Source organism: Stegodyphus dumicola, chromosome 2, assembly GCF_044657685.1.
Source record: "Stegodyphus dumicola isolate Sdum_Otavi_A_Nest chromosome 2, ASM4465768v1".
Classification (NCBI taxonomy): domain Eukaryota; kingdom Metazoa; phylum Arthropoda; class Arachnida; order Araneae; family Eresidae; genus Stegodyphus; species Stegodyphus dumicola.
In genome coordinates, this window is record NC_140769.1 from 265,224,590 (window position 1) to 265,252,433 (window position 27,844).

General features: G+C 36.5%; 1 protein-coding gene and 1 long non-coding RNA gene across 14 annotated transcripts in view; one reads left to right on the forward strand and one right to left on the reverse strand.

Annotated features, from left to right (window-relative positions):
• The window catches only part of LOC118194438 (uncharacterized), a 124,047-nt gene extending 97,233 nt beyond the window's left edge, over nt 1–26,814 (forward strand). Inside the window, exons 10-15 of one of the 4 annotated variants that reach the window (XR_015039856.1) lie at nt 2,752–3,346; nt 4,826–11,268; nt 14,507–14,621; nt 18,974–19,011; nt 22,547–22,649; nt 25,530–25,667. Coding sequence is in view for 2 of the 4 variants with exons in the window: in XM_085812120.1 (XP_085668246.1) it covers nt 2,752–3,346; nt 4,826–11,268; nt 14,503–14,621; nt 18,974–19,011; nt 22,547–22,649; nt 25,530–26,182 (7,951 nt within the window). In the remaining 2 variants the exon portion in view is untranslated. Of the gene's footprint in view, nt 1–2,751; nt 3,347–4,825; nt 11,269–14,502; nt 14,622–18,973; nt 19,012–22,546; nt 22,650–25,529 lie in introns of all 4 variants that reach the window. The other 3 variants (XM_085812120.1, XR_015039857.1, XM_085812121.1) reach the window with 3 other exon arrangements.
• Nucleotides 1–27,844, reverse strand: part of LOC118181616 (uncharacterized) — a 976,960-nt gene that overhangs the window by 489,512 nt on the left and 459,604 nt on the right. The gene's annotated exons all lie outside the window — the stretch shown is intronic.

Genomic DNA, 27,844 nt, shown 5'->3' on the forward strand with positions numbered 1-27,844 from the left:
TGAGTTGACCCCTTAACGCTAATTGACTGCGAAGCTACCAAGGGCCTAAGTACGGTCGAGCGGGGAATAGCTTACGCGAGAGAAGCCTAAAAAGGCGGACGCGTGCAGACAGAATACCTGGTAACTCTCTCACTAAGACCGAAGAACTTCGCGGTTACATACCGCTCTTCCTCATTATGTATTCAGACGTGATTCTAAAACTACGTTCTGGCCGGAAGTGGTAAGTTGAAGTTAAGGATCGATAGGAAAGGAAATTTAACTGTTAATAAAATTAACAAAAATCCTTACAGACTGATGCTGTAGTATTAATCTTAATAGACGGAAATTGTCCCTCATTGGAAAAGAATTTGCCAATGAAAAACGTAAAATTAGGCTGAAAAGTAATTTTAGTTTGGAGCAGATGCAGAATTTTTTTTGCTCCTGTAGAAGAAGCTCTATGTTTGCAAATGGCTCCCACAAAATCGATAAAATTATTGAAAATCTAAATCAAACTAAGGTTGTTTTAACGCCTAATTTTTAATTGTTGACTATAACTGAATTCAAGATGTTTGGCGGTTTAATTCCTTACTTGGCGACATTTCTTTGCAACTTGGCAATTTCTACGAGGGTAAGTTGAAAAATAAGTTTCCCCTGTCGACTGTGGTCAGAGTTGTGTATGAAAGTCAAAAAATTGAATGAGACATTAAAGATATGACATACCTTTATTTTATTATTCTCGTACGAGTACGTTGAGACATTTGTCATATCGCTTGATAAGATTCAAAAAGTCCTCCAAGAAAAATTCACGCTTTGCATATGGAAGAAGCGTTGAAATTGAAAAAGGCGATTCGGAGAAAGTGGCCTGGCCTTCTCACATCTGGCGTTCTGCTGTTGGATGACAATGCCAGACCACATTCGGCGACGGCAACGCAAAACTATATTGCAACTCTTGGTTGGGAGCGCCTACACCATCCGCCATACAGTCCTGATCTCGCACCAAGCGACTTCCATCTGTTTCCGGCTTTGAAGAAAAATCTCGGCGGAAGGCGCTTTGGAAGCAATACTGAAGTAAAACAAGCCGTTCAACGCTTCTTCCATATGCAAAGCCCTAATTTTTTCCTGGAGGGCTTTTAGAAGCTATATGACAAATGTCTCAATGTACTTGGTACCTATGTGGAAAAATAAAGGAATGTCATATCTTTAATGTCTCATTCTATTTTTTGACTTTCAAACACAATTCTGACCAGAGGCGACAGGGAAAATTTATTTTTCGACTTACCCTCGTATATTGCATTTTAAGCCTTTCCGGCACGCTAACTTTTAAAGTCGGAGTTTTCATTAAAAAAAGTAGGCAGTCTAATTAGGCCTAGAGGAGTACACAAGTAAAATTTTGTAAAGATAGCACTTATCGTTTTAATTCTGTGGGTGGGTCCAAAATGGCACACTGATTGAATAGAGCTTCGAAAAGAGTGCTGAAACGAGCATTGTTGTCAATGAACTGACCGATGAGATGAGTAGAAACAAAGAATACAGACTTTCAGTTGTTCTAGATGATCGGTGAGCCCGGTATGGGCACACCTAGGGTTCGCCGTTTGATTTTAGGCAAGATTTCAAGGTAAAAATTTAAAACTGATATAGAATAAGGAAATTAGCATACAGCCAAAATAATAACATAGAAATTTGTTTTCAAACAATTCCTTTTATACCCTAAAAAAATCTGGAAGGTTTCTTTGAAAAATGAGGGTCTTAAAAACTAAACATGGCTAAAATATATGAACTGGTTTGTGTTGAGCTGCCCTCTACTATAAATAAAGAAAGTTCAGAGTAACCTATAAATCCTTTTTCATTCAATTTTTCGGTGCATACAGAAGGAAATTTTTAGGTTTGTCCAGACCGGACACACTGTGCCGCAAAGGGTTAAACTTATGTGGCAATTTATTTCAGTTTAAAAATTATTCTTCGGTATTTTGGTCAAATTAACCGAATTTTGGATCACAATAAGAGATGTATTTACCGTATGCAAACGGGTGGGACTTCGGCATATTAATAACAATATCCGAATGATAACATAAACCGCGTTTACAATTAGCGTCTACACTGTAACTCACTTCTCAGAGCTTGCACGTTGCAGGGTTTCTACTGTAACTGAAAGATGAAGTCTTGCAGACCCTACTGGACAAATAGCGAGTTCTCGCTACGTCTTAAACATCTTACAAAATACTGGAGAAGGTTAAAATTACCACTTTATTTAGTCCTACTCTAACAGAATATTCACAGCTTATGCTCCAGACGAAACTTTGCTATTTTTCGATATTTAAGTTAAACATAACAGACAACTAAATTCAAACGCTAATAATGTAGTCTAGAAAAAGTTTAAATGTATCCTAGCCTAGATTGCCACGTATTTTAAAACATTTGCTAGTAACATGGCAGAGCTGCAATGTAAGTTTTAAGCACAGAAGACGAGACTACAAGCAAGACGCGGCTGCCAGAAGCTCTAAACTAATGATTCAAAACTCTCAGTTTAAACACACAAAAAATATTTTGCATTCTAGTGAGGAATACAAAAAGCATAAGTTATAGTAAAGATTTAAGTAATAATAAATGGTTAATTAACTTAGAATACCTTGCAAAGTTATGCAGGATTTTCAACGTAAACAATATCTAAGTTATACAGAACAAACACCCTTCAACTTCGTAGGGGTTATTTTATCATCTGTGTTCTCTGTATACGTATTGAAATATGAAGGTACTTCTTTTCCACCAAAACAGGAATTTGCTGTTTTCTCTTGGAAATTATGCATACCACCAGAAGGAACGCTCAGATGACGACATAGCTTCAGCAACCAGCTACGACCGTCCTCGGCATGCCGCTCCCGCAAATGTGGGTGCTGCAGACCTACGAGATACGCAGACCAGGACCATCCGTGCTGCTCAGCAACCACCTCTGCCTCCGCCAGCGGCACCAGTGGAGTCGCAACTAACGAACGTCGCTTCGGGTGACATCACAGACGCCTCCGTTCACATCCACCTCAGCAAGGACGACTTGTGGTCCTTGTGGGAATCCCTCATGCAGGAACTCACATCGGAGGTTTCGGAAGACAGGGAAGGCTCGGAAATCTCAGAGGAGAGTCAGAGGCAAAAGGTTCGAAAGACCTCTTCTTCATCGGAGGTGCGTCAGCTGAAGCCCATCCTAACGAACGTGTACTTACGAACCTCCAACTCGAGGGCACGGGACCTGATCGCTGGTGAGTCCATTCTGGAAAGAACTGAAGACAGCGGGGAAAGACGAAGAGCCAATGATTCGTCGCGGAAGACCAACGTGTCAAGAGACAACCACAAGAGATCTTTGTCCAAGGTTTCCGAGGTGAGTTTGTGGTTTCTAGTTTTAAACATATATTTTGTATTACAACTAAAGGAGAGATACTGGTCAAGCCCATACTGTTAGCGCACAGTATGGATTTGATTCTAATCACTAACCAGAGCATAAAGAGAGCAGAGCCCGTCGGAATTCGGTTCTGGTGCTTCTGAGTTTTTGAATGGAGTCTTAAGTTCAGCCTGAATGTACTGGATTCAAATAAGCTGAACTGCAGCTCTTTGGGGACACAATTAGGCTATAATATTATCAGAAATCCCTTTAATGATCCAATGTTTTATTTAGAAATTGGTAAAACCGACAGTGATTCAAGATGCTGTATGCGTGCCTCACCCTCCTTGGGAAGAGGCAACATACTGGGGAAAAAGTGACCAGTTTAAGAAGAACAGCCCATTTTCAAACCCATCAGGGGAAACAATTTTTATCTACATGAGAAACAAATTACACGGAAAAGTTTCTGCAACTGAACTGGGAAAGCGTACTTTAAAATGCAAATCCGTCAGGAAGAGCAATTTTTAGCTTTTTAAAGACCACGCCCATTACGGTCAAATTTCCAAAAGCGGTTTCAACTAAAATTCTTATTTGAAGCAACACTGATATAACTATGATTTTAGACTGGTATACTACACATGCAGATTTTACGTATCTTATTTGACAATGCAAATAAAGAAATTATTTTTTCCTTTTAATTTTCCACTCTTTCACTTCCCATTTTCAATTCCAAAATAATTTTAGTTTTCAAAACTTTCAAAATAACTGTAACTTTTAGTTTATACATTCTCATTTTCCCAATTTTCAAAACAATTTCCGTTCCTTCTGCACCATTTGTCACTATTTCAAAGCCATTCTTATTATCTTCAATTTCAGAAAATTCGTTTTAGTGCACTGCATTTAATTTAATAATTTCAAAATAGTTTTCATGTTTACTGTGACACTTTCATTTTCATTATATTTTAAACAGTTTTCCTCTTAGTTTTACCATATCATGTATACCAGTTTCAAATAAGTTTTCATTCTACCATTTTATTTTCATTTTGACGTATTTCAAATTAATTTCCATTTTGCCAATTTTGGAACAACTTTCATTTTCATTACATTGCATTTATTTTCTAATTTCAAAACAGTTTTCATTTTTACTCATTTCAAAACAACTTAATTTCATAACATTATTTTATCTTTTCAAATTTCGTAACATTATTTTGTCTTTTCAAATTTCAAACAAATTTTTATTTTCATTATACCATTTTTATTTTTTATCAATTTCAAAGCAATTTTTATCATATTACTTTATTTTTTGTAATTTCAAAATACTTCATTTATTACTAAGCTATTTCTAATATTGAACAATGGAAATTGAGGTGCAGACTCGTTTTATACATTAAATTCTGCAAATTAAAATGTCGACAAGGAGGAAATAAATTTTCATTCTTATATTTTATATAAAGTGATTAAATAAAAAAATTCTTTCAGGTGGAGAGTGCTGCGAACCACGACTGGGAGGAGAGAATGACAGAATCCAGCCAGATTAGTGGTATGGACATAGACCGTCAACAACAAGGCGAAGATGAACTTTCCGACAGCGTTGGTAGTGATACAGAACACAGAAGCGCCCTAACTGGCGTCAAGGTCACACGACTTCGCAAAAAGAGATCAGAAGGGAGGACCTGGGCCAAAGAGGTGGAAGAAAGCGAAACCAGCAGCGGACACAGGCCAGAACAGAGAGGTGCCAATCCTTATTTGAAAAGGTACTTCCAGCGACAGGCCAGAGCTGCAGAGATGAGGAAATACATCTCCGACGCTCACGGACACCCCAGAGATGAAGCCGTGTACAAAAATTTCCATGATAGGATAGAAGACAAATATACCGATCGCGTGCGGCAACACACTTCACAGCGTGATGACGAAGCCTATGAAGAGGATATTCGATATCTGCAAGATTCCAGTTACCACAAGCAAAGAAGGAGGGATTCCAGCTCCGAGCACGATCCTGGGGAAGTTTTTCTCGATGAAGACAAAGAAACCGAAATGGTACCACAGCGCAAGAAGTCCCTGAAAAGCAGAGAAAGAACGACAAAATACAATCAAGAGTGTCTCCATGGCGAAGAAAGAAGCATCAAGACTGACACTCCCAGCAAAACACGTAGAAAAAGTTCGAAAATGGCCTCTAAAACACATCTCGAAAAAGGCGCACACCATCATAAGTCGCACAGAAGGCATTCGCAGGAAGGCCACCAAAATTTTAAAAACATATCCTGCGACTGCATGAAAGCTCATGAAAAGACGGATAGTGGCAAGAGAGAAACAAAGCACAGACATGCTGAAACGTCTATATTAAGCAGTAGTTACAACGAAGAATCACCAGAAAGGTCAGACTACAGAGATCATCAAGTACCAGAGATGACTCGAAGAACCTCTAGGCAATTTTTAGAAGTACCTTTAGCTAAAAGTATCGATAGTAGTGGCAGCGAAGAAAGGTCAGGATACTTGGCAGAGGATCCAGAAGAGCAACATTTCCATCGCCACCATCATCACCATCATTTCCACCACCATCATTATCATCGGCCATCGGACGAGAAAGAATCCAGCATCTTGGAAAGCAGTTACACCTCAGCACACCATCGTAAACATAAAAGACATTATCATAGAAAGCGCTTGCGTTTACGTGAAAAGGAGCGGTATGCTGATGTTTCGGAGCGTCAAATTTTATCGGATGGCGAATATCACCCGAACGAGGAAAGGATGTATTCCAGCACTGAAGACAAACGCTCCAAAAGTGAGATGTCTGGTTTGCCTGTAAAATCTCTCGAAGACGTTCCAATCAAGACGCCAGTTCCTGAAGAGAATTCTCAAACAGAGAGGGAAAATGGGAGTTACGAACTAGTTGAAACTGAAAGACGCGAAACGAATGACAGCTTAGACTTAGCTGATGAAAGCAATTTGCAGGAATCCAAACACCATGATGCTGCAAGCAAGCTTCAAGACTCCTCAGATCAGCAATATTATTACGAGGAAAACAAAGTTTCAGCAATGGATTTAGATGGGAAGGAGGAAATCGATATTAATGGTGAAGAATTGAACATCAGAGATTTAAGACGTAACTCTCATCAATCTAGAATTGTTAAAGAAGATAATATTTATTCCAGCAAAGCATCTCTTCCAAAGGTATCCAGTTCGAAACGCGAAAAAAAGAAGCCAAGAAAACCACTTCTCAAGTCGACACAAAGCTTGATAGAAATTCCATCCCACAAATCAAAATCTGAAAGTCTCAAAGAAAAGAGTAAATCTGCAAGAATAGAGAAGAGTACAAAATTGCCGAAAATTAAACTCTTTTCCGTAGAAGGAGGCAGTACCGATCTTTTATTCGGTGATCCTCAGCAGCCGTCCAATGAAGAAGAAGTGAATAAAACAGGTGAAAGCCGTAGCAGTAAAACTAAAAACTATTCCCAAGATGATTTAGATGAAAGGACAGAGGATGTGTTCCAGCAACATCCAAATGACGGCACAGCCACTGAGGCTTCAGTAACAGATCAAGCAAGAAAGGAGGAATTATCGAATGAGAAAAGCTATCTACACGAAACCATTTCAAAAGAGAAAGAGCAAAATGTAAGTGAAGACAAAGTGCATAACATAGAATCAGTGATTCAGCATGAAGAAAATTCATCCCATTTTCAAAATGAACAAGTCTCTAAAGGTGATGAGACATGTCACCAGGAGTTAAATGAAAATGTGTTTGATACCAACACTCATAGATTATCATCTGCTTATGAAGAAAGCGTCTCTTCAGTAGGTTTGGAAAATGGCCCAATTGAGAGTCAGTTTTCGGCTCAGGACGAAACTGTGTCTTCAAAAGATACTCAAAATGGTCTGATTCAAAGAGAGTCCTCTACTCACGACGAAAGTGTCTGTTACAAAGATGTTGAAAATGCTCCCATAACAGAAGAGAGTCAAACTGAGACGAAAATGGAGGAGATAAGTGTTGAAGAATTAATTGGAAAGGAACAAGTGACAACACATGTCAGTGATGGAGGTCTTCCTCAAGAAAATATATCTGCCGAAAACAAATTGTCTAAAAAGGAAGATGATCATAGTTACTTAAAGCAGGTATCAAATACACTTCCTGCTTCAGATTCTCTGAAGAATGAAATCTCCAACGGAAATGTTACTTTAACGAAAGTGTCAGAAAAGGATATCGATGATATTAATTTAGAATCCTCTCAAAAATTGGAATGCAATTTAAATCAGGTCGAAGAAGCAGAAGAAGAAAGAGGTTCTGATGAAGTCGCAACATCTGAACATTTTCAGAGTGACATAAGGTATCCAAAAGGCGACAATGAACGGATCGGTGTTCAAACGCAAAAGCAAGTTGTTAAATCTTATAAACATAGACGTCAAAATACTGTAAGCCCCACGAAAGAAAGTTTAGGCGATTTAAATCAAGACTCGAAACCAGAAGAGCTGAAGTTGGAAGCTCAGATTGAAACGGCTCATGAATCTGTCGTTGTTGGTGGTAAAGTAATGTCAAAGAGTGACAAATTTCAGACCAAAGAAAGTGAAGAACGTGAACATGAAGTAAGACCTAGTCATACTGGTCTCGACATAACTCATGATGGTTACGCGATGCAGCTAGTAGAAGCCGCAAAACAAGAGATGCGAAATATATTCGGAACTACGGAATCAGAAATACAGAAAATGTTAGAGGAAGAGAACGATCGAGGCATCGTAATTTCGACTGACGATCACCAAGCTCTGGAATGTCGAACTACTGTTTATGCCGAGGCATCGGAAACTGCAAATCAGCAGCCACATGAAGAAAACCCACAGTTTATCGTTTCAAATGCAAATCATGCGTCAGACAGTGACTCCATGTCTGAAGCTGAAACTAAATTCGAGACTGACAGCGATGATATACAACCTGAACCTGATATAACTGTGTTACTGTCGGAGCTGGAAGACAAAGATGGCCAGAATGTGAACGGAGCTCAACCTGATGTTTCTCAAACTAATTTTGAGAACAGTAAAGCTCGTTCCATTTCTGATGAAATTACTCAGAAATATGGGCAGACACCAGACATTCCAGGTGAAAAAGCATCGGCTGAAAATGTGGAACACCATTTGACTAAAGAATGTAATATAGACACAGATACCAAAAGGAAGGTAAAGATTCCAGGTGATAGGACATATGTTGAAGACGAAACCCGAGAATCAGCCAATAATCAGTTGGAATTAAGAGAAGAGCCCATAGATTACGAAACTGTTACTAAAAATTTAGTGACTGGAATGGGAATAGGCAAAGAATCGTTAGTTCGTGACACGGTAGAGGAAATTTCAGCTGAAGTGCCTAATGTACCTGTCGAGCATAAAGCAAATGGAAAGAAACGGTTTAGTGTGACAAGCCAGGCATCAAAAAGGCAAGCCAGCACAGAAATGGCGGACGAGTCAAACCTACCCTCTGACCAGTATAATGACACGAAACCTCATGATACTGGACATGCACAAAAAATGTTTGAAGTGAACGAAATAAACAGATCTATTTCTGTTCAAACGGTAGACAACATACCATATACGAATGACCTACTAGATACGAGGAAGCATATTAAAGAGGACGTAAATGTATCTCAGAAAGATATATCTATACAAACCGAAACTTCTCCTGAACCAAAGCAATATAAAATGGTAGAAAAGAAAGAACTGGAAAAAATTAAGGAAATTCAAAAGAAAGAACTAGAAGAAACTAAAGAAACGGAAAATGTTGAAACAGAAGGAAATAAAGAAATGCAAAAAGAACTGGAAGAAAAGAAGAGAACAGGAAATGAAGAGCTAGAAGAAGATAAGAAACTAGAAAAAGCTTTTGAGGTATCGATGGGAGAAGAATGCAAGGCATCTGAAATGCAAAATTCTCATGTCAGGGAGATGGAGAACAAAATCCATCTAAGCCCAAATAAAAGATCACCAGAAAGACAAAATCCTAGCGCTGTTTTCTACAGCGTTCCAACCGAAGACTCAAATAGGCAAAAACAAAAAACTGCACCTGATAAACAAAATCCAGGTTCTGTGTTTTATACCGCTCCTCTCGTTCCTGGATCCGAAGAATCCCAAGCAATGGATAACAGCAAAATTTTCCACGCTAGTTCTCGAAATCGAAGGTATAAGCATTCGATAGAAAGAGGAGGAAAGACGTTACGCTCTACTGCACGTGACAGATCTCTGGAGTCGGAGAAAGCGGTTGCCATTGCAAATTCAGCGTATCGGAAACTTACCGCTAATGGGGAGCTGACTGTCTTCAACAGCAGTCTTAAAACTGCGGCATCGGATACCCAGTTGCTCACATCGACGACGCTGTTGGAAAATTCTTCTAAGATGCCGTATAGACATAGAGGGGAATACTCTAACTTAGAAAAGCCTGGTTTCTTGTGGGTCCATTTTGGATCTGGAAGCAGCCCCGTTAGTATTAAAAAGAAACCGAGTTTAACAAGTCAGAAAATCAAGCGGGATCAGATAACAAAACTGTCACCAGCGCAGAAAAACGAAAACGCAGAAGCGGAACCCAAACTTGGAAAAAAAGTTTCCAAAAATTCCGCTTTAAAGGCTCCAAATCAGAAAACACAGGAAAGAAGCGGGACTTTCATCAGGAATAAACAAAATAAAGCAATCGACGAACAGATTACTAAATCTTCCACCAAGAGATTCACGAAAGCTTCGGGTGGCAAGGACTCAAATTTAAAGACAGATTCCGCTTTGAACGTGAGTTCAAAAGTCCTGACTGAGAAAAAAACGAAAACTCAGCTCCCTAGACGGGATAAACAAAAGAACGATAATTCTTCAAAAGCAACCTCAGGAAAATCGAAACTTCCTTTAACCAAGCATGAGAATATTAAAGGCAAGGATGGATCCACAACAACAATCAATTCTGAAGTCAATGCTCAGAAAGAAATATCCAAAGGTGATAAGAATAAACAAAAAACTAGTTCCAAAAACGAATCTGAACGAATGCATAAGCCAGATCACCAAACCTATGACCAATTACAAACTAGCAGGAAACCTGACAATGAAAGACCCACCGATCATGCAAAAAGCCCTCGGACAACTGCCCCTAGGACTACGAAAGAATCAAGTGCTCGAAAAAGTTCTAAAAAAATGACCACGGATTCCCAGAAACATGAACAAGATAAAACGCATTCAGCTGATTCTAGGCAAAGCAAAAGCGGCAAAGCAAACGATTCAGATGAAAAAGGAGGAAAAGACGATCATAAGAAATCTATTCCGAGACTCACAGAAACAGCCAAATCCTCCTCCCTTGATGAAGGCGATGTTCGATTGGAGATCGAACGGAAGGAGGACCCCGAGATGAGCATCAAAATCAGCATGACGAAGAAAAACAAAGAGAAAAACAAGGAAGCCTCCACCACTGAGGACTCGGGTTACATCAGCACATCCGAGTCAATCCACAGACATCGTAGGTCTATAACCATAGACTTAGGCCACACAACTGCCAAGATCAACACTGGCATGAAAGGAGGCACTCACTCAGCGGTGAATTCAACCAAACTCATCCAAACCCAAGAGCTCAATAAGCTGGACGCAGAGAATGCACTACCCCGCATCGGCGATCAGCTTCAAGCAGGCAAAGCCGAAAGTCAGGATAGGAATACCGATCAAAAATCTCCCAAGCATTCCCAAAAAGTCTTGACCAGCAAACTTCCCATTTTAAATTCTCACCGACAGCGGTCAAATTCGTTGGTGTTCTTGGATTACAGTAGGATGCCCACAGGTGAAGCCTTGCCAGCGGGGGAGTTGGTAACGGAAGTTAAAGAGGAAAATGAGAAATTACTTTACAGCCAGAGCCCCCAGAGAAGGCACAGTCTAATTGCCAGGTTCACACCAGACAAGGAAACTCTCACTAAAAACTTTCAAAGGTAAGAGACATTTGTTTTGAATTTGTAAGAATTGAGAGATCCAGAAAGAAAAGAGCAAACCTTCTGAAGATAACCTTCTTTGAAAGAATGCAATATTCTTCAGAACATAAACACACGAGGAAACACATGATCACAGAGAAACAAAACCCCTAGTATCGTGGGTGATGTCTTACGGAGAATTCATTTTATTCTTCACATTTTCTATTTCTTTCCTATTACAGGGGTGATCACTAAATATCCGAAATTATCATACTCGGATAATTGGATTTATTTCTTTTCTAAAATATTTGAATTCTCCAAGAGACAAATCTCTGAAATTCCAGATGATTTTGAATTTTTGTGTAAATAGTTGCTTTGGAGGAGGGATGTCCAATACTTACAATATAATAATTACTAGTGACTTCCAGACGTGGCCACCTTAGGTAAGGGGTTATCATGAGAAGGTTCACCATATATATATATATGTATGGTGAATAATTTCAATTTTTCAGTTAAAGAACTTTAATAAATACTAGCTTCCTGAGCGGCTAGCCGCCTAAATATTTATTACAAAAGAAGAAAGTGTACATAATGATTTTAGTTAACCGAATTAACTTAATTTCTCATGGACAGCTACTGATTAATCGTAATTGAAATGAATCAGCATTGGTTGCTTTAAGCCACTTAGCTTGTTCATTAATAGCAATGGATTTGAAATAAAAATTAAATATCTTAGTTTTTCGAATTTAGCACCACTTATTCCAAAGCGGATGCATATCGAGATACCACCATATTTAGGTTCTAAATCTCTCTGAAACATCCTAATATAAAATTACGGCTTTTCTCTCAATTTGGATTTCTTAGAAGCTTCTGGTATTTTCGTACATAGGAATCTCGTCAGTGACACAGCTTCCCCACCGTCTCTGTCGGAAACTTGAAAAAATTTGTTTCTAACTCCACCTCTATCATCTCGATTAAGCACTATAACTTCTACCCTATACAGCACGGCAACAGCGAAGCTTTTGATAAGGTTCTACAAAGTCCTTATAAGCTATAAATTTGTGCTTGCTTATGCTTATTACTAGAAAGCCCGGCGGCCATTCGAAATGACCGCTTTTCTTGATATTATAAATTGTAATTAAAATGATTTGTGCAAAGGTGTCTGCTAATTCAAACTGAATTACCCAGGGCATGCGGCGAGGACACCACTTTGCTTACTGCCACGGGATTTCCCCGTTCTGCTTGCTTAATTGTTTAAAGTAGAGTGCAATGAAGGAAACCACTGGTGGTATATTTCTTAACAGCCACCGCTAGCTCAATAAATAAAGGTGGTTTAAATAATAAAATGTTAATTCACATGTTAAAGATCTCTTTGTACGCAACATTTCTTGTGTAGATCTTTCCATCATTTATAAGCTCGCCTTGCAGAGGACCATCCATTATTTTTAATTTTACTTCCGTTCTTTCACGAATTCTTGACCAAGCAACATAAAGGCTCAGGTAAAAAAATGCCAGCACGCTTTAGCGTTTGGCCCTGAGACTTATTGATGATCATAGCAAAGGCAAGATTTACAGGAAATTGTCTACGTCTCGATTGAAACGGCAACTTCATCCCATTGGCTAGTACAGTTACGCAAACAACCAATAAACTATCGACGACAAACAGACACGTAAGCCGCATATATATACATACATATATATATATATATATATAAACAAATTAAAATTTAATTTTTAACAAACACGTATAAAAGTAAAAAAGCAAATTTAAATCCTAAAAAAAGCTAAAATAATTTTTAAAAAAAATTTTAAAAAATGTGCAAACATATAAAACATAGGTTTCTGTATACAAGGGTTTCTAAAATACATTGGTTTTTAGTTTTTTTTTTATCAAGAATTAATTTTTTAAAAAAAGTTTCATTTAATTCTTGACTTTACTTGTTTCTCAAAAGACTTCATTAGTATTTTCCTTTTAGAACTTTATTCTTAAATTTATTTCTTAAATGTTAATTTCTAAGGGTAGCACTTTATCGGTATTACTTTTGGTTTTGACTTTTACCCTTGCCTGCATGAATGACGAAACACGAATTGAATGATTGGAGAGTTAGGTTTGGAGGCAACTTCCCCTTGATAAGTCTGTCTCCTGCCTACTCAACGGTTATTCACTTATGCATTTTTAAAAAAATTATTTAGTTTAATTTTAATTTGCTAAATTAGTGAATTTATTTTCATGTATTGATTTTGCACTTGATTTGCTTATGCTTCTGAATTTAAATGATATTGTAGACTAGTTCGAGAATTAAATCTTATATATATATACTATATATATATGGGGCGAAGTAACATCTCCTCCGAAAGGCTTAGCGAAGCACACCGTTGGATTCCGCAGGTCCGTGACACGCCATTTTGACCATTCGCGTCTTCGTGGGACTTTAATTAGCCGAGATGTTAATTAAAAACTAATTTTCCCCTACGTTTCCCCTACATTTTCCACTTTCTTTCTTGGGTTTTCCCTAGCAGAGGGATTTGGCTATGTGTCGCAAAAGTTTTCTTGCTTTAGTGAAAACATATGCTCGCGATTTCGTCATGCAATGATTTGCAGATACTTTATTTTTTACGACGATATTTTTGACGATGATGTTTTTAAACTGCGAAATTTTTTAACCACTTTATTTTCGACGATGATGGTTTTGTAACCCCGACGCTTCAAAACTCCGACGTTTTCTCTTTGTTTTCTTTTCCCTCAGGACTTTTCTATGACGACGTTTTTCAACCTTCGTTATTTTCTCCGCGGCGTTTCTTTCTGCGATGTTTTTTGGCGGACACTAAATTTTTTACAATTTGTTTATTTTTAGTTTAAATTAAAGTAAAGTGGTTAATGAGTAATTAAACGAGTTAGAATTATCTGCAGGAAATGTCAATCCAAGAATTTAATATCTGGTTGCCAATATATTTCAATTAGAAGGGAGGGAATTCTGAAAGGTTTCAGATTATAAATTACGTCCAAAGGGGCGTTTTTTTTTTAACATTCAGTCAGAATCTCTGGCGCTAGTTAGAATCTCTGGCTCTCTAACAAAGTCATTGCCCATCAGTTGTTTTCAGATTATGCGTACGGCCGCATGTAATTTCACTCTAAGACCCCTGGCTTATGGTATATTTACATGTTTTATTCCGCCAGTCCCAAAGCTCATCAGATGCGCTGCTTACTGCGTTTCAAGTTCCCACCAGCTAAAGATTAATAACTCTTTTTCTCAGGCAGATTGCGCAAGGCAGTGGCCGAAACAAGATTTCTGGTCGTCGATCCGGTATTCCTATCTACAGAGCTCACTCGGACGGACATCTCGACGCTGAGAAGCCTTCCCCGAGAATGCCAAGTAAGACTTAGCGAATATTTCGAGTTAAAAAAAATTCTGAATTGACTTGATTTTTAATTATCGAAGAATATAATTATAGAACGTTTCAAATTATCGAAGTCTGAGAAATTCAGTGGAAAACTTTCACTTATAGAAATTTTTAAACTATCGAAGTTTGAGTTCTCCAAGTGCTATTTTGGCTATGGAAAACATTCAGTTTTAGTTATGGAAAACATTCAGTTTTAGTTAGAGAAACTTTCAAACCATCGAAGTTTGAGTACTCCAAGTGCTATTTTGGCTATGGAAAACACTCAGTTCCAGTTAGAGAAATTTTCAAATTATTGAAGTTTGTGTACTCGAAGTGCTATTTTGGCTATGGAACACATTCAGTTTTAGGTATAGAAATTTTCAAACTATCGAAGTTTGAAAAACGCAGGTGCTATTTTGGTTGTGAAAAGCATTTAGTTTTAGTTAGGGAAATATACAAATTATCGAAATCTGAGTAATCTAAGTTCTATTTTGGCTAAGGAAAACATCCAGTTTTAGCTGTAGAACTTTTAAAAATATCATGATCAAATTATATTTCGGCTGTGGAAAAAAATTAATTTTAGTTATCGAAATTTTCAAATTATCTGGTTTGTATAAAGTCTAAAGTTTTTAATTATAGAATTTTTGTTATTCTTTCATAAGCGAACACTTCATAAGCTTTCAGCGCCATTTGAAATTTTCGCCGTACAGATCAAAAAATTAACTTTGATAAAGTTGGGAACGAGAACAGTAGCCGCTTTAAGAATCGAGTAACAAAGTTTCAAATTGTTGGAATTTGAATAATGCAAGTTCTATTTCGTCTGCGGAAAGGGTGCTACTTTGGTAGACGGTTGCACGGATTTTTGGCGATTTACATTGGCGCAATTGTTGGCGCGGTTTTCACAGTCGTCAGCCATCTTCAAAAATGCTTTTTTTACGTATTTTTCGCATATAATAAAGTATTCGAAACTTAAAAAAAAAAATATCGTTAAAAATATAATGGATTAATTTTTTGTTGAAAACGTTGTTTAAGATGGCAGGCAAATGTAAATAAATACATTTACTAAGAGTATAAAATGCTAAAGTAGGTTTAAATTATTACGGTACTTACGTATTAACGCAACCAGGCCAAAATTCGCATAAATCGCCAAATTTGGCGACCCTACTTACGGCAACCCTACGTGTTATACGTAGTTTTGTAAAAAGAATTTATTTGTAAAGAGAAAAAATAAAACACTCGGCGTGTACTACCACAGCAATGGGTTTTTGGCGGAATTTGCCGAGAAAAGAAAGAGACTTTTTTGGTTACTGTACCTAACAGAAGCGCCGTTACCCTGATGGAAAAAAATTGCGAAAATATCAAGGAAGGAAGCATCATTTATTCGAAACAGCGATGCAGGTATCCATTCAGTTATTTTTAAGAACTTTGATATAAATTATAATAATGATCTGAAATAGTTATTTACTCTTATGCTTCCATTCAGTCATGCTTAGCCTTTTTCATATAAATTATAATAATAAAAAAGTATTATATGAAGCTAACCTTTCATCTAAATTAAAACATAAATCTTAGATAGTTATTTACAACTATACTTCCTTTCTTGCATTTGGGTTGCCGCAATTATTTTTGGCAGCACTGGCATCAACAGTACTTTGGCGGTTTTTTACGGCCCTCAAAACCGAATAGTACCGAAAAAACTTTATCATATCTTAAAACTTAATAAGAAAAAATCTGTTTGCTGGGCAGCTAGCAAAAAACGACTTGTCTCATTTCCCGAGGTTAAATTAAATACCCTCAGTAAATGAAGAGAAGCTTAAGAATTATAAAGATGGTTTAAAAAACTGCATTTTAAGTTCGAAGGAAGATTTCAAGATTTCAGTGCCATTCAAATAGAATTGGATATTTGTACCATGCCTTTCAACGTAAACTGTGAAGCACTGAAGTCAGATTTGCAGCTTGAATTAATTGAGTTGCAATCTAACAATCATCTCAAGCAGTTTTTTTCTAAATGTGCCAAAGTTAGAGTTTTATAAATCATTACCGAAAGTAAGTTTCCCAAATTTAAAATCTTACGTCTAGAAAATCACTGCTATGTTTGCTTCATCTTACATATGGGAATAAGTGTCTTCAGCCATGAAACTTAGAATTATTTCAGAAGTAGACTGGCTGATGAGCATTTAGCCTCGTTCATTAGAATCAGCACTTCGAAACTCAATATAAGAAAAGTTTAAAAATGAAATCGTAATTTCATTCATCTCATTAACATATTTAAATTGTAATACTTGTATATTGTTTTTAAAATTTTAGAAAAATTTATCTTGGCGTGCCAAACCTTTTGTTTTCGATTTTTGGCACCGAAAACGTTTGTCCATCCCTATCGTAGAGTACACTCATGTCCATAAATTAAGGATAATTCGGAGTCACGCGGAAATCGAACTCTAAAATAAATATATCACCTGTAAAATCACTACACACATCTTCAAGAATCATATGCAAATTTCAGGAAGTAACCAGATGACACCGATGGTACGTTACAATGACGAGAGTGTAAAAGAGTGATATATAAGGAATACAGGCAAAGAAGTAAAATTGTTCGTTGGCGCTTTATAAGCATTTCAGTGCAATAACCGAATAGTTATGACACAAAGGATGCATTTGGATAATTTTTTTACGTGGTAAAATTATCGGCCGTCTGGAATGTGGGCGTACCGAACTGGAAGTATCAGACGAACTTGGAATTGCCCAGAGTGTCATCTCCAGGCTTTGGCAAAGATTCCAAGATGATGGTAATGTGAGTAGACGTTACAGCACAGGTCACCCCAGAGTTACAACGCTGAATGAGGACCGGTATTTGGCAGTTACTGCGAAAAGAAACAGGCGGAACACAGCCTCAGACCTGTCTCGTCAGATCTCTTCAGCCCCTGGTACGACAATTTCAAGGCAGACCGTGTACAGACGCTTAGGGCAGATTGGTCTATATGCTCGTAGACCTGTCAGATGCGTTCCACTTACTGCAACTCACTGTCGCCTGCGGTTAGCCTGGAGTAGAGAGCATGCATTGTGGACACCGCAACAGTAGGCTTGTGTGATGTTTTTCGACGAGTCCAGGTTTAACTTGCAGTCTGATTCTCGCCGGACTGTCATGGAGAGTTCCAGGTACCCGTTACCACCAAGAAAACATCATTGAACAACACCGTTACGGTGGTGCAGGAGTGCTCGTTTAGGGTGGAATTATTCTGGGTCCCAGAACTGACTTGCATGCTCAAATTGGAACCATGACAAGCCAAATCTATCGGGACGTCATTCTGGAACAACATGTACGTTTGTTTCGGGCCGCCATGGGCGCACAATTTGTGTTTATAGATGACAACGCCCGTTCTCACCGTGTAAACATCCTAAGCGAATGTCTTCAATCGGAGGATATCACCCGTATGGACTGGCCAGCATTCTCACCGGACTTGAATCCAGTAGAGCACGTGTGGGATATGCTTGGCCGACGAATTGCAGCCCGTCAACCTTCTCTTACATGTGTACCGGAACTTCGGAGAGCATTGCTTTTTGAGTGGTGTAATATCCCCCAAGATCAGATCGATAATTTTATACTCAGCATGCCGAGGCGTTGTACGGCCTGTATTGCATCATCTGAGAGACACACAATGTATTAACAATCATACCAACCATGTAATATTGGTTTTTTGTAAATAGTTTTTTTTTTTTTTGTAATTTTCTCCAGGGAGAAAAAATCGCTAATTTTTTTAATAATATCAAACATATAGCATCTTATTTTGCTCTTTACCTTTTGTTTAATAAACAAGCTTTACAAATAAGTCAACTTTGTTTTGCATTTAACTCTTCCTTTGCCTGATTTTGTATTATCCTTAATTTATGAACATGAGTGTATATTGAATGATAGAGAATATATGGCGTGCATTAGTTTTCATTCTTAAATTGAAAAACTTGTCTGTGTGAGCATGTTAAAAAAACTCCATTCTCTGAAAGTAAAGCCTTTTATTGGACATATTAAATCCAGAGCTTTTGACAGTACAACTTACAATACTGATTCTCAGCGTTTTTTCGTACTTTATTTGGGATAAATATGTTACATTCGTAGCAATTATCAAATTAAATTTTGATATGAAAAGCAATAATATTTGATTAAATATCTTACTAATCTCGGGAAAATATGATTTCCGTTATGTCCATCATGTATACCTAACTTGAATTTTATTGCTACTTGAATTTCATTTGTCATTGATAACATTTTCAATATATATTCGTTTTTCATTCAAGTGACACAACTTTAATGCTTACATGCTTCTGTTTTTTTTTTTTTTTTTTCATTTAGAACTGTCCTACAGTACACCCTCCATTAACGAAGAATCGGTATGTATCTTTACGGTTTTATATATATTCCAATATGTTACATTCTATAAGATCGCACAAATTATTCATCATGAATGGTGCCATAAAATAATGACAACATTTTTGGAATTTTTTGGTGAAGAACGAACATTAACATTTTGGAGGTCATATATCTTAACCTTAAAGAATACATAACTGAAAGAAATTAATTAAATTAATTTAATTCTCCAAAAGACCTGAAATATTTTCAGCAGAGAAAAGTAAATGGAATGCATTACAAAATATTAATTACTAGTAACAGAGTTTTACTAAAACTATAATTTGGTCAAATTACTTTTTCTGTATGCTTGCTTCTTAAAATAAGGGATTATAAATAAAAAATTATTTAATTATGTATCTAAGCGGAGAATTTTCATGTTGTTTTCGTAATAAATATCTCTGTATGTACATATGAATAAGTTGCCAGCCTATCAGAAGTTATTTTAAATTGCTAAAGTTGCAAACATTGGCCATAGATGAATATTTTCACTGACAAAAAGTTTTCAATGATGCAAATATTTATGTTATGATAATTTTTAATTTAACAAATAAATTTTATTAAAATTACGTTGTGTAATATTTTATACGGTTCGTCGATTTATATATTTATTTTAGTAAATATTTACGCTTTTTTAAAAAATAAATTAAAAACTTTTGTCTCCCGTATAGCCCCTCCCCCCAAAAAAAATCTGAAAAGTTTCAGATTTTAAATTACGTCCAAAGGGGCGTTTTTTTAACATTTTGTGTGTTAGTTTTATTTATTAAATATCATGTTCTCTGCACTTAAACCATAAAATTCAGTGCAATAGCAATGGAACAAAATAATTTTAAAATGAGCTTATCCTTTAGAATTTCCAAAACACATTTCCGCGCGCTGGAGATAAAAAGTTCCCTCCCCTCCGTAGAGTGTTGCCATTGTTCGCTTTGAAATACTTGAGTTTGTTAATCAAAAATTCGTAAACGTTTAGAAAATATGGAATCGATAATAAAACAAATTCCAAATTTCAAATTCACATACCCATCTTCGTAGGAGGATTACTCATTCAAAATTCGATGGCTCTATGTCCCGTTGTTTTATGCCAATGTGAGAAATATAATACATTTATGCACATTTTTTATTATTTAATTTCTTCAAATATAATGCAGGACTCTAACATTTGGTGGCAACAGTTTGAAAAGTGAAACAGACATTTGCAGTGAACCATCGCAAAACGAAAACAATAGTTCTTCAGGGACAATAGACCTTTGGACTAAAAAAAAAAAAAATTTGATGTTTAATTTAAAGTTTGAGATTATATCCAGAGGTCATGCGCAAATTAAAAAGAGAAATTTTATATTCGCACATAACTAAAATGACAGAGAGGATAGAAAAAATTCATGTAAATGGGTTAAATGACGAATATTGCAATGCAGATTACCGTGAAAAATATTGAACAGTATAGTTTCTTCTAAAGAAGATCTCAATCACAGAAACTGATAAAATCAATATTCTGTATAAAAGACTGGTAAGCTACGATGTTGGAACACATCGTACTAGAAGGAAGGGGTACATAGACTTGGCTTGCTGGAGGCTGCCTTACACGGTAAATCGCCCCAAACTCTAGAGACGGTCTAAGGAGGCATAGACGTCCCCCCCCTGTGAACCCGAGGGGACATGTTCAGTTTCACTAAGTCTAGGTTTTGTAACGTTTAGAACAATGATGGACTGTAATAACGAATTCATCGAGAAAACTTAGAGCACATATTAGACATCGGCCGTTCCTCAGTGTTGAGCAAGCGAAGCCAAAACCCCAAGGACCACTTCCGAAATCTAACCATGTGGCGTCCTCCCAACCAAGGTGCAGACAAGACAGTACCACATGGTCCCTTCAGATCCTTAACCTAGCACTGAATAAATGATGATTATCAAAGAATTTGAATTGGGAGTTCAGATTCTTTGGCTGTAGTCGCTATGAAGACTGTTAATTTTTCCTCAGAAGTCGAGTCTGTCTAGATACCAACTTAGCCAGGAACACCGGGATTGCTCTCAGTCGATCCCTTGGGGGTGTTGGAACACAGCCAACTGGTGTTCGAACACCCCCAAGGTTAAAAATGAACAATATTACCATTTAAATGAAATTCTGTGTGATTAGTAGAATATGATTCAAAAGTACAGGGTGGTTATAATTAAAGTGACCTTATTCAGACCCCTGTAGAACCCTTCTACCTATCGGATTTTGATGAAACGTGGTACATACGTTATATGAACTATGGAGAAAAGATTTCTGCAATAAAAGATTAGTTCAAATTTTGACCACCAGATGGCAATTTTTAAAACTTCCTTATTGAAATCAGTCAAACCTATAGACTTGCAGCCAGAGCCAAAAAATCATTCTTCATGCCTTTGCCATCGTTAATCATGCCCTTACAGAAGAAAGATTGAACTTTACTGGTAAATCTGTTTTATAAGACCACTGTCTTCATGGAAGATGGAGCAACTCCCCACACTAGGGCGTCAAGTCAAAGAACCGCTTCGTGCTAACTTTGGCGAGAATCATGTAATATTCAGGGCTTTTCCGGATGCCTGGGCCTCCTCGTTCACCCGACTTAAATCCCTGTGATTTCTGCTTGTGATGATTCCTTAAAGTCCGTGTTTATGGAGGGGAAATTATGACTTGAGTTGAAAGCCAGCATTATACGCCATCTTGCTGAAATCCCTCGAGAGTTACTTCGCACTACCATTGAATACGCTACAATGGGCTTTCAACACGTAATTGATGTCAATGGAGCACATATTGGGCACATTCTGTAACTGAATAAATTTTAATGATTTCTGACAGATTTTTTTGTCCTTCTTTATGTGTTACAACTCCCCCTGGTGATCAAAATTTGAACTATTTTTTTATTGCAGAAATGGTGCACGGTCCATATAATTCTATGCAGAAATGGACTATGGGGAATGAATTCCCCATAGTCCATTTCTGCATAGAATTATTTGCATAGAATCATTAGAATCATTCTGCATAGAATCATTAGAAGACTATGGGGAATGAATTCCCCATGGTCCATATAACATATATACCAAATTTCGTCAAAATTCAGTAAGTAGAACGGGTTCTAGTGTGGTCTGACTAGGGTCATTTTAATTATAACAACCCTGTACTAAAACTTGATGAGTACATTAATAACGTATTCTCTCCTTTTGAAAATTTCTGAATTACCTCTGTGAAAGTACTTTTGGTGTAGCAAATGTGAAATGAATAAATAAATAATGTTATTCACTGGTAATTCACAGAAGCATATCATTCAACGCTATTCACTAGGAAAACATTAGTCTCGAGTTATCCTAATTTATTGTTCAACTTATACTTGAATGCAAAGTGTAAATGACATCAAAAATCCAAAATGTTAAAATGAAATATCTGGGTCAGTTTTTATCGTACGATGGCCACTATTACCCTGTTTTTCAAATGTAGTATCCTTAAAAATGTTATGAATGTTTCTTTGAAAATCAAATAACATATGTTCCATTTCCCAGGGTTCTCTCAGAGTGACGTCTCGTGAAAGGAAGATGTCGAGCATTCAGGAATCATCTTTGACACCCACAGATTTAAGAAACAGCGATTCGGAAAGCGTATCAGGTAAGCAATTTGTTTCGAAGAAAGATATGTTTGACTACAAAAGGAAAGTGACTTTAAAAAATAGATTGTATTGGCACAAGTGCCTATTTCCTTGTGTATTATTCCCCTAGATTTTCGGCGTCGGGTTCTGAAAATTTTTAAAATGCTTGCATAATTTTCTCCTTCCTCAATGCGTTCAGAGAACGAACTCCCCTAAATACTGGATTTGCCCGCGTAATGATTATTTGCATCTTAATAATAAAGACAAACTTTCACAAGCTATCTGCGAAGTCCACGCCGAACCTTTTCCTTCTTAATGTCGAATTTAATGCCAGCTTCATACAAGAACAGAACCATCACGGCGAAGCAAAGAACAACCAATATTAAATCTACAGTTTCGCTGAGTTGGCTGCGCATTCACTGTCTATAATTATTTATGAAGGACTGGAGGCATCAAAAATAAAGAGTAGCAAAGACAACAATAAGAACGGGCGAGATTCCAGTCATAGAAAAATAGAAATGAAGATATCTTATTAGATATTATAATGTTAATACTGTCATCTGTTTTTACTGGAATGTGAGAAATAATATTGTGATAGTTCCCTGTAGTTTATCCATGACCCCTTTCCCTTTGCTATATTCTCACTGTGACCGCGCCATTCAGAATCAAGTTATTTGCGTAATTGTCTCCCCTCGATTTTCGGACAATATAAATTATTAAAAATATACTGGAAAAATACTCGAAAACGGTATGTTGGACAGATTGAATAAATTATGCACAAATAATTTGAAAATGAGCTTGGTTTGGTGTCATATATAAATCTTCACGTGACTTCACTCAGAGCAGAAATTCCAATTACCAGGTTGAAAACCAGTTAATAATTTGTAAATTTTTATTTGCGATGTATCACCAACGAATTTAAAAAGCTATCCTTTGAGACGATAAGTACGGATTTAAAATGTTATTTGATGAGACCACGGGTTGACAACGTGATGGGTATTCACATCGTGGAGTTCGATGTGTGTATTGGTGTTGGTGTATTTAATTATGGCAAAGCACACGAGGGCTATCTGCCCAAGAGATGCCTTCGTGGAGGACTTTAAGGAAAACTGGTTCGTATACACGTTATACATGGGGAAAACCACGTGGAGTTCGATGGAATTTTAATCGTTATCAATGATGATTAAGTGATTGATTGAGGATCGATAGCTGAATATGCACCGGCAACTGATGAGTATAATCAAGATCTTATTCATTACAAAAAATTATTAATAAAAGTGGTAACTAATTGTATAATAAAACTAATTGTGTTACTAAAAGTGATAACTGGAATAATGCTGTATCATGTAACTAGAAATAAATCGTGTAAAATAAATATATGAGAAAACTTTTTTCTCATTTCTAAATTCATTTAATGTATTTTAAAAATCAATACTATTTTTAATATATACATTTTTTAAGTTATAAATGCAATATAAAAAAGTAAAACGTATGAACAAAAGAAATCACTATAACAAATATGCGAAAAAATGCGAAACTAGAATGGAAAACAAAGAATCGGTTGAATAATTTTCAGAGAGGTTAAGAATTAAATTAATGTTATTACAAATATTAAAAAAGTTGCATCAATACATCAAGTGTCATCGTTACATTCATTAAAATCGAACTTTTGTGCAATTAGAATCATTAAAATCGAACTTTTGTGCAATTAGAATCATTAAAATCGAACTTTGTGCAATTAGAATCATTAAAATCGAACTTTTGTGCGATTAGAATCGATGATTTTGTTTCTAAAAACTTTTTTGCAAAGCTTTTGTTCAAATTCTTAATCTAATTATTGTCTTTATAACATTTGTGCGAAATTATTTGTATTATAAATATGCTGTGTGCTGTATATTATAGAAAAATGTAGGGAATTAGATGAAAATAATTCCTTTAAAAGGGGTTGATGTAAGAAAAAGATTATGAAACCCTGGATTAAGAAATCTTTCGGACTCCTCAAATAGTTATTATAAAAAAGAAAAAACATAATGATTGTAAATATGTAATAAACTGTAGAAACTAACTATGTAATAAACTGTAATGAATAACTATTACTGTATAGTTATTGTAATTATTTAATTATTATATTTTATTATAGTCTTGTACATTATTGTATTATCATTAAGATAAATCCTAATATGATAATTATCATAATTGATTATAATAGCTTTGCAATAATTCATAATTACTATAATTATATCGCTATTAATAATTACTATGTCTTTTTTTAATTTTTCAGCTAAAATACTATACACATTGAAAACACTTTGATACACACTGAAAAAAAATTTTACCCTTAATTAGTTATAATAATTATATGGTCATAAATTATAGTTATTTAATTTATCATTTTATTTAGGGCCCACCAGCGGCCGAGTGGTAAAGTTGCTGAACACTGGTAGTTCGGTCCGAGGTTCGAATCCAGCGAACGGGCTGGCTGCATGGGCGTTTTCGTGGTTTTCCCCATGTGTAACGTGTATAGGACACAGTTTCCCTTAGAAAGTCTTCCACGAAGGCATCCCTTCCCTTAGGCAGATAGCCCTCATGTGCTTTTGCCATAATTAAATACACCCACACCTATCATTTTATTTATTTTTATTACTTTATTTATTATTATTCATATTTAAATTTCGGAAAAAATATTCTTGTTTGAAAGATCTTAATATTGACAAATATGTTAAATCAACTACAGTCAGGAAAAATTCCCTCAGATATCGTCAAAACCTACTGATAATTTTTCTCCCCATTCTTTATTTAAATTCTATTTATTTCTTTTTATGTTGATTACTTTTATTATAATACATTCTTTATTTTTTCTTTTTTTTCATCGCCAAACAATTTTTGTTTTCTATTTTCAGAGAGCGCCGAAAAGCTAAAGCTGCCAACTATCCTCCTGTCCCAACTGAAAGAGCGGCCATTGAAAAATGCTGACATCGGAAGCAGTGAACTTCCGGATATTAAGACCTCGCTCAAAAAGGAAACGAGGCTGAGGAAAGAGGACTCTATGACTCCTCGTACGACTTCTAAAATGAGCAACAGCAGCCTTTTCTCCACAGACTACACTTCGTTTAAATTGCCTCTGCTCCAGCAAGCGGTGCGATGTCGCTGCAACATCCAACCCCACAAATTCTGGGACGGTCGGAGAATACGCTCAGCCGTCGAGTGTTTCGCCAATGTCCACTTTCTGAGCGAGAAGGAGATGGCCCAATTCGATCCCAGGCTGCTCATCATGAGTGGAAGGTCCAGCTATAGTGGAGGGAAAAGGAGATCTTCGACCCAACCGGCTGGCTACAAAGCCCTAAGGACGCAGACTTTAAAACGACTAAAGGCGGGCAAGTCGGGCAGGAGATCACGCAATGCTCTTACATTTCACGTAGACCATGACCAAGAACGGAATACCTTCAAGCTGCCGACGGAGAAGCTCCAAAAGAACAAAAAATGGCAAGTCGTGTTCACCATCGGGAAGTCGGAGAAAGGAAATCACCAGAAGGATAAGGATAACAGATTATAAACCTGCACCAAGAATGAAAGGCATTCAAATTTTTGACGGAAAAGTTCTTAAAGCCGAAAAGATATCAAGTCGTGCCCACTATCGAAACGTCGCAATATGCAAGGTACCAGGAAAATTGAACATAAGCCACGATCTGGAAGCCGCCAAAGAAGATGCAAAAGGATAAAAAAAGCAGCTTGGGGGGAAGTCAGAAGAAAACTCCTCGGCAAGAAGATAAGAAAAGCAGAATGTATGTAGACTATGTTGTAGTCTAACATCATCAAGAATTAGTTTCAAAAGAGCAAAAAATGATTAAAATGGTAAATTGTTCTTCATCAATAGAAAATGGCAGAATTTAAACCATGGGGAAAATAACAACAGATTATTGACTATGACATAGAAGGGAAGGCTTTAAAACTGCCAAAATTATTGTTCCAAAGAAAAAACGAATGGCGAGAAACATGAAAGAAAGGAAGTAATATGAAAGCTAAAGGCAATAAGATAAACACTTCCATACGGCCGTTGGGAGAGCCAGGAAGAACAAAAAATTGCAAATCGTGCCATCACACTGAACAGGGAGGACGCCAGAAAGATATAAAATCTAAAATATATTGTGCTCGAGAATGTAAAATAAAAGATATTTTTCTACTTAAGAGTTGTTTTGCTTTGATCCATTTTTTAATAGTAGGAAGCTAACTTTATTACAGAAAACCACGCTAGGGGAACTGGGTAGAATAGTGGTCTCAAACTCAAAACATATGGCTTAATGGCAAACCGTACATTGAGCTGATCAATGTGAAATGAATTTCGCTTACAACGCATGCGCAGAATAGACTTTGGCGCAATTTTAAAAGAAGATAAATACGGTAGATATTGCATTATCTGGGCGTAAACAGTTCGGGGATTTAAAACTTGTTAGCTTGGAAGTTGCTTCATTACTTAGAGCGTAAATATCGATTGTAAACTGCGCAAATTTTCGTTTAAGAAGGATTACAAAACAGGAAATCTTACAAGATATATTAAATGAATGCTTATTGATTATACTTCTGAAGAATGAAAGCAATTATGTATTTATCATACGTTCCATTCCTATATACTTTCACAAATTAAGGAACAAATCCAATTTAAATTACTGAATTAAAGTCAAATAACTGATATTAAATGTAATATTTATGAACAAAATAAACCTAAATGAAATGAAACGCAAGCACATGCAATAAGCACACTAAATTTCCGTAGTATTGGGCAAATTGTCGCCAGTATTTTCTCCCACGCCAACGGTACATCATTGAGCATGCGCAGTCAGCGAAATTCGTTAACATTAATCAACTCAACGTGCGGTTTGCCATAACGCAAACATATGTAGACCGAATGCACTATCTGATAGCATCTGACGGGCCTGAATTTTTTTAGCAAAATAAAAATTGCTATTTCCACCAGAATAACAAAAATATTTTAAATTTAATTTTAAATTTCGCTCACTAATTTTTATCAAAAATATATAAATGATACTAATTGAATTAAGGGGACTCATACACATTAAACCCCTCATGATCTTCGAATATGTGACTGCAGCAAAAATTGGGATATTTATTTTAAAAGCAATTACTTCCAACTTTTTACAGCTAACTACATAATATAGCTAATTTGGGGAACTAGTAACCAGAAAGTTCGTGTTGCCAC